The following is a 7,813-nucleotide window of genomic DNA, read 5'->3' on the forward strand; positions in this document are numbered from 1 at the left end:
ATCTAGAAAATTCAAACTGAATTTTGTTTCACTATTATATTATATCTTAAATAAAAAATTGAAATAAAATAAAATAGTAATATTAGTATCTTTCTCTTTATCTTCAAGAATAAATCTAATAGAAATAAAATACCTCCGCGGAAATTGGTGCGTAAATTAAATATTCATTACGCGATATATACAATTGTATCTATTGCACGGAAAAAAAATTAATTAGGTGGTACAGCAAACCTATTTATATTTGCTACGCGAATTCAATCGATAGCTAAAAAGATTTGATAGTTAACAAATCGCTAATGTTATTCAACTGTCAACTTTGCTATTTTAACATAGAAAAATTGATTGTCTATATGTTACGACTGTAGATTTTTGCTGAATCAGTGAAGTTTTTTGCTGTGAAGTTTTTTCCTTGTGCGTTATGCATATTTCATGTACGCACCAATATACGTGGCTCACATTGTAAACATTTTACCTGTATTAAATGCAAATGCATTACAATATTTTATCATTGTTATTACATTATTTTCATTATTAATGGCGATTTTTTTTTTATTTAAATATTATGTACTTTCGAATTTCAGAAAATAAAAATTTTCTGAAAGAAGTTCACTCAATGATTCATTTCGAATTAAAAAATTTAATTGTCATTAATAATGTCATTAATTGTCAAGAAAAAATTTTCTTCATTTTAACATTTACGATAATTGAAATTGTTATAATAATTGTAAAATTTTCGACAGCTCAATATCCCGTTCGAGGAAATAGCAACATAACTAATACAAAAAGGTTTGTGTATACACACCAGATTAACGTTCATCAGTCATAACTGTACAGAGTGACGCTTGCAGACCGGTTCTGCATAATATCGCAAAATAATTTTTCTGTGACTAAAATCGATACAAAGTTCTGAAATCTACAGATTTAAAGGAATCCCGCCTGCCATGTGTTGCCAGTCAAAGAAAATCTTGTAAGCTTGATAATTCAATTTTTTTTCTATTCATTCTATTTTTTCTATTTTTTCTATTTATCGCGTAAGTACTAAATTAATAAACTTGACTAATACTAGCCTAATTTTTATTAACTTTCGAACAAGAAGAAAATATTGCAAGATGAAATAGACAAAAGAAAAAAGAAAGAGTACAGTATCTGTGTAATTTTATATGTATGATATAATAATGTATGTTTATAGTAATTTATTTACAAATAAAACTAACAATAAGTAAAGAACATATAAGAATCAAAAACAGTAAAATTTTACTAAACACATGTCAATTTACTAATACTTATTCTCGATATCATTATTCTAAAAATTTTTGATGATAACATATAAAATGTCTTACAACAATAAAAAATTACATATTTCGACTTCTTGATCGAGCTATCTTCAGATTTATTATAATCGCATACTGCAACCCGTAGTAAAATGAAACGATAAAAACCAAGTAAAAATGAAAATAAAGTAAGTTAATCATTTCCGATGGATTTATACGTTGAAACCGATGGAAATTGTTCCCAATCAGCTGCTCGACTGAATGTTAAAATTTCCATGGATCGGAGAAGTCACAAAGTCATAATGTTAAAAACATGTGTCCAATGATGATCAATAACAAGAGTCTTAAAAAGTTCTTAAAAAGAATCAATCGCATAATTAACAAACGAGATAATCGGACTAACACATATCAACGTTATAAAAAATTAACGACAATTCAACTATTCTTACTTTATTTAAACGAATTTTCATTTATGTCTAATTCAAAACGAATTTATTGAATTGCAGACTTTTTGTATTTAATTTGATACTGACGTCGCATCTTGTGCTAACAAAGATGGCAAACTCGAATATTGCAAAAATTTTACATCGGCCTATTAGAAGTCTAACATTTCCAAAAAATAGTAATATGGGTGTAAGTATTGTATATGTAAAAATATTACTAACATTTTGTATCAATAAATTGCGTTAGTTATAATATAATTATAATATAATTACAATTATAATATAATTACATGTGATTGTTGTTACTTAATATATATTTTTCCTGTTATTTAATACATTTTAACATATTTTAATTAGCTTTTTGAACATATATATATATATATTTCTGTCTTTCTTCAGACATTTTTTATTATTATATTAAGTTGCCTTTGTTAGAATCTTGATTGAAAGAAAGAGAGAGAGAGAGAGAGAGAGAGAGAGAGAGAGAGAGAGAGAGAAAATAAGATCTTGTTCTCTTAAAACTTTCCCAATTCTGAGAATAGTCCAATGTAGAAATGAAATCGTGCGGCGATTATGCGATTAACGTTTCTTGCAGATCTTCGTCGCTCTCGCGGTGCCACTCGAGGATCCTCTGAGTTCGATCTCACTATCTTACTTCTTCGAGGCTAACTACATTTTACCGCCAAACATAACATCTCTCGAGCCTTGGACGGGACTAAAAAGGAGAAAGAGGAATATCGAGAGAGCCACAATTTATCGAGTTCTGGAAAGTAAATTTGAGAGGCAAGTTCGCAAACAAATAATTGCGCATTACGAGCACGTGGATCTTCCTTTCGTGGATAATCCTTTCATATTGCCTTACTTCATGTTCCACCTAATCTAAAATTCCGGAAGAGCTGTTCTATAATATCGTAAGATATTCGTGCTTTCTCAAATTAAAAATATTTAATCTAACCGTTTGCTAAATGATTTGCTGATATTGTCGTCATATAATATAACAAAATTTAAAACAAACGCAATCGCGAACTATAAATAAAAATAGATTGCCTTTATACATTCTTGGTGAAACTTTATCACTTCTATTTCCTCATTTCTCTAATCGCATTTGACACTTCCTATCCTAATATTTGATATCTGATATTAATAGCAATAATATAAACCGCTCAATTATTTGATACAGCAAAATATCAAACAACCAAAACAATCAAAACAATCAAAAACGAGCAAAAAGCAAGTTGTTATATTAATATTAAAATTTAATATATATTAATTTATATTAATTTAATTTGTAAGATTTTTTATTGATGTTGTACCTCAAATATATTATTTTACTGTTAATTTAACAATTTTTTGCTCGTTTTTCTCGTTACTTTGATATTTTGATGTTGATATAATAGACCTCCACAAACTAAATAAAAATTATCGTTGAACAAGTTATCATTAAACTAGAATGTCGTAAATCACCCAATTGGCATAAATGATGTAATTAAAATCGATCAATTATTACATTTAAATTGATGTTGATCTTGTGAGCGAGAAGAGTTTTACCTAGACCACGCTGTGGCGGCGAATAAAAAGGAAATCAGCGGAGAGATTCGAGGTGAATGCATTCCCAATTTCATTTTACAAGAGTTTAGAGCGTCTGGGAATTGCATTACACTGTCCGACGCGAATATATACATAGATACCTACCAATTACATATGCACATGAACCTTCAATCTGGTATTTAGAGAATCGTAAGGCGCAAAATAAACAGTTGTTGCCGAGGCCGTGCGATTTTCTCTCTTATTCCTTCTCAACCTCCTTCGAATTCCGCGTCTCGCCGTGAACTTTTCTTGATTTTTCTCCTTTTGCCATAGTTCCGGGTATTCCGGAAGGGAGTGTCTGCTGAGAGCAATCTGCGAAACCTCGGAGTTTCCGCTCCAACACAATGGGTTGATCGGTGACATCATGCATGTGATCTTCACGTAAGTTTCATCGTTGATTCTATTAATAATAATGGCCGAAACTTTATGATAAATTCATAATATTATTATTTAATTAAAACAATTAAAATTATCCTTTTTCATATAACTCTGTTTTTAGTTCCAAATTACTTTGTTTTAAAGAGATAGTGCGTGACGCCAGAGTGAAGCAAATTATTTATTGTTACTAAAAGAACGCAGAGAGAAACTTTGATGAACTTCTACGTTCGAAAAAATTAAAAATGTCATAAATTCTCGGCTCTTTAATTCTTAAATGTTTTTTTCGGTATAGTATATCCGGTATTCTTTTTCCAATACTTTTTCAATACTTTTTCCATTACTTATAACTTTTTTATTAATAAAGATACTTTTGCTTGATACTATTACACTGTTAAATATCAAAGGAGGCAAAATCAATTTCTTGAATTAAAATAACATTTTGTTATTCTTAATTTCCATCTGCCAAAATGTGGTCCAATCCATTTCTGTACTTAGTTTCAAAGTAAACATCGTCTTATTATATTAACGTATGTATTTAGTAAATAACAAACTAAATTTAAGTCGAATCTAACAATTTTCTTGAGTTAAATTGTTTAACTCCATTGTTTTAATTAAATTAACGACATATGCAACAATGACGATTTAGAGAATTTAAAAATAACTCAAACTGAGTATAATTTGAGTATAATTATAAATTTAGTATAATTATAAGAACAGTGTATGTTCTTTATTTTTTGACGTTTTGGTTGAAAAAAAAATTTATAATATGTTCTTTTTGAAAATTATTAAACAATCAAATTGGATGCAGAATATACTATATATCGCAGTGGTCAAGATTGGACATGTTTAAAATACTTTATTTAAAAATATTTGCAATACAAATGTAAGACAATTGTATTTTGTATTTCAGCAGAACACATAAAGATATTATGTATTTTATCTTTAAAATCGAAAGATTGAAAGTTTTTTGTATTTTGTAATTTAAAATAATAAGATTGCGGTCAATCTTAGTATTTGAAATACAAAATACAATTTGTCTTACAAACTTACTGTTTTTAAATAAAACTATTTCAAATACATGCCCAATCCTAGCAGTTCCTGTAATATGATGTCTAAAATTAAGATTAATATAGCTATATTTTTTAAAAATAAATTACGTTTTTCAAAGCTTGATAATAATAGCAAAGGAATAATTCTTTTTAAAAACAAGTCTCAATATCTTCATTATTTAGGAAAGAACTCATATAAAAAGATTTGTATACAACATTTTCACAGATAAAACCTGGATTATAAACTCACGGTTGAATTTCTTTCCCCGCGCATTACACGATATTGTTCGGTCAACCAACGTGTAAAACGGGCCAAAGAATGCAGACGCGAGTTTCCTCTCTTTCTGCAAAAAGAAACAGAAGAAAGAAAGGAGGAATAAGAGTATCGTTCGCGGGCTTCTTTTTTTCTTCCGGAAATGCGGTATTCCAAGGCGTTGCAAATTGGAGTAGATACGCACCATGGAAAAGCAAATTTGGCTTCCTCGCAGCAACCTTCGCCCATCGTATATAGAGATGCGCATCCGCTTGGCTCGACCTTCCTCGCAAGCGAATAAGCTCTCCAACTAGGAACGTATGAATAAAGAATAGACCCACGGGCGAAATGACATTGTCGCCGTTGTCGACACCGCGACGAAAGAACGAAAAGTCACCTACGTGCAGCATACAATTGCATAATACGTTGATGAATCGCATATTTCGTCTGCAAAATGTTGGTGCGCCGCGAGCTCTTCTATTTTCGCGTTCTATGTGTTTGTGTCCTATTATGCAAATGAGCAATGTCTCGTTGCGGACGAACGCATGTAAATGAACTGAAACTCGCCGAAGAATATTTAACTATTTCTCGTATAAAATATTTCACGGTTAAGTCCACAGTTTGAGACGAGACTCTTCGATCCCTCGAACATTAGTCCTCTCATCTAGCCATTAGAGCAAGTTCTACTAACGACCTTTCTCGGATCTGGGGCGGAAGATGCAGCATACAAGGTACACAAACGACGAGAACGGTATGGTCGTCTCTTTAAGATTTTTGTATCCCGACATGAGATACGCAACTCCTCGCATCATCGCGTTACGGCGATGATAACGACAATGCGCGGTTTCTCGCTCATCCGCGTAAGAATAGCAAAGAGAAAAAAGAAAGAACACAAAGAGTTTCATGTCTTCATTGTTAGCGCAGGTTGCTTGGTAACGTTGATGCGTTATTACATCCGGCTCGGATGTGTCTTCATCTTTTTTTGACTCCCAGAAGGAACTCGAAATTACAAAGGAATTCCGTATCTCTTTTCATGAACTACCGCTTCTGGAAAGATTTTTCTTGGCGAATTGTCGATCGACAAGTCTCGAGAAACCAGAGAAGGTAGTGATGAAATAAACAACGGCGAGAGAAATAGTCGTCTATAATATCTCTCAATACAATAATGGTGAACATTTCTTGTATTTCTCTCTCATTTAATATTATAATTTCTGCGTTGCAGTTTGGAGGGAAGATTTGGTAAACACGTTATATATACTGCGCTTTTTCATTATTTTCTTCTAGTAAGAAATGCCGATTAACTTCATTCGGTTTGTACAAGAACGAAATCGCAAAGTTATGCACAGCATTCTTAAATTTTTATAAAACCAGTAATAAACTTTTTGAAACGTCCGGCACTTCAGCGACCGGAGGTCGGAAAGCACGAAGCAATACCACCCATCGGATATTTCAGGACGCATCCTGGAATCCAACTTTACTCCCGCGAACTCGGAAAAAAACTCGCAAAACATTATCGTGAAGGGAAATATTTTTCATTCGGTTCGTTTTCCAGCACGCAAGATATTCAAGATTTATCGTCTCTCATCGAGAAGGTGGACTCACATAAAAGGAAGAGTAAAAGAAAGAAAAAAAAAGATGAGAGGTCGAAATAAAATTCCAATAAACCGATCGTATCGCTGTAACAAAAGATGATATAAAAATTGAATCGATGAAATCGGTTTTTCTCGAAATGACGATTGCCATGCAAAATGAGGGAGTTGTTTTTACCGTCGGGACTTATAAGCGAAAAACGTCAAGAAAGGATGTATGAATAAAGGTCGTTCGATTACAAAAGAAATCCATACTATTTTCCTTCGAGTCATTATTCGCGAATGTACAAGAATACGTTAACGGACGTGCACGTGATTCGTGATGGAAATTTTCGGCTAAATTCCTCAATCGCTGGAAAAGATTACAAAGATAGCGTCGTTATTTTCGATAGAATCAAGATAAAAGCATTTTAGAAAAATCCTCACATGAAATTTTCTAAAATCTTTGTAAGTGTTTAATTGTTAGGGCATACGACATTGCGAAAAGGTAATAATGTTCATTACTTTCTCTTATCTTCTTTAAAAATCTTTATATCTTCTTTATGAATTAAATGAAAAAGAAGTACTTTCTCTATAAAAAGTTTTACAATTAATTCAGTGCTGGGCCGTTATTAGTTGCAGTTCAGGTACTGGCACCTTATAAATAAAGAAACTATAATAATAACCCAAATATATTTTAAACATATTTTTAACATAAAAAAATTATATATTATTTTAAACAAAAAGTATTTGTATAAAAGTATTCTTTTTAATTTAGATAATATATTAATTTAATATTTACTAGGAAAACCATTGGCTAATCACAGCGCGTCTTTAATGCAGTGATTCCATTAGGTTTCGTATGATGGTGAAATACATTCCCATTCGTTTCAAAAAGCAGTTTTTAAATTTTCTCAATTAAAAGATAATATAATATTTTTTAATCATGATATTTTTTTTGAAATTTTGAGAAATCTTTTTAAAATAATTTAAAAAAATATATTATCTTTTATTCTGTTCTTTCTTAATAAATTGCTAATTAATGTTTACTATTTCTAAAAAGTCACTGTAAGTACTGAAAGACAATAAGTTGTGATTTAATTATATTAGAGAATTCTCTGCTTTCAGTCCGAGTACTTCGAAACACGAGGGATTGTCGCGAGATGTTTTCGAAGCTGAGCTGGTTGGCCGCAATAGAAACTGCTCCAAGTACCAACCACAGTGTCCATTGGGACTCTTTGACTTGATTGGAGTCTTCGCGTGA

At 31.3% G+C, this 7,813-nt stretch overlaps 1 protein-coding gene across 1 annotated transcript; it reads left to right on the forward strand.

The window, feature by feature from the left end:
• Positions 1-1,826: 1,826 nt before the first annotated feature.
• LOC108694222 lies at positions 1,827-7,813 on the forward strand. Its single transcript, XM_018203590.1, has 4 exons — positions 1,827-1,904; positions 2,310-2,497; positions 3,575-3,682; positions 7,678-7,813. The coding sequence occupies exons 1-4, from the start codon at positions 1,827-1,829 to the stop codon at positions 7,811-7,813; spliced, it is 510 nt and encodes a 169-aa protein (XP_018059079.1).

This window comes from Atta colombica, unplaced genomic scaffold (assembly GCF_001594045.1).
Source record: "Atta colombica isolate Treedump-2 unplaced genomic scaffold, Acol1.0 scaffold12, whole genome shotgun sequence".
Classification (NCBI taxonomy): Eukaryota; Metazoa; Arthropoda; class Insecta; order Hymenoptera; family Formicidae; genus Atta; species Atta colombica.

Coding starts and splice junctions, on each gene's coding strand:
- LOC108694222 (XM_018203590.1), top strand. CDS start 1,827: ATGGCAAACTCGAATATTGCAAAAATTTTACATCGGCCTATTAGAAGT. Junction 2,498..3,574: donor CTGGAAAGTAAATTTGAGAG/GCAAGTTCGCAA, acceptor CTTTTGCCATAG/TTCCGGGTATTCCGGAAGGG. Junction 3,683..7,677: donor ATCATGCATGTGATCTTCAC/GTAAGTTTCATC, acceptor CTCTGCTTTCAG/TCCGAGTACTTCGAAACACG.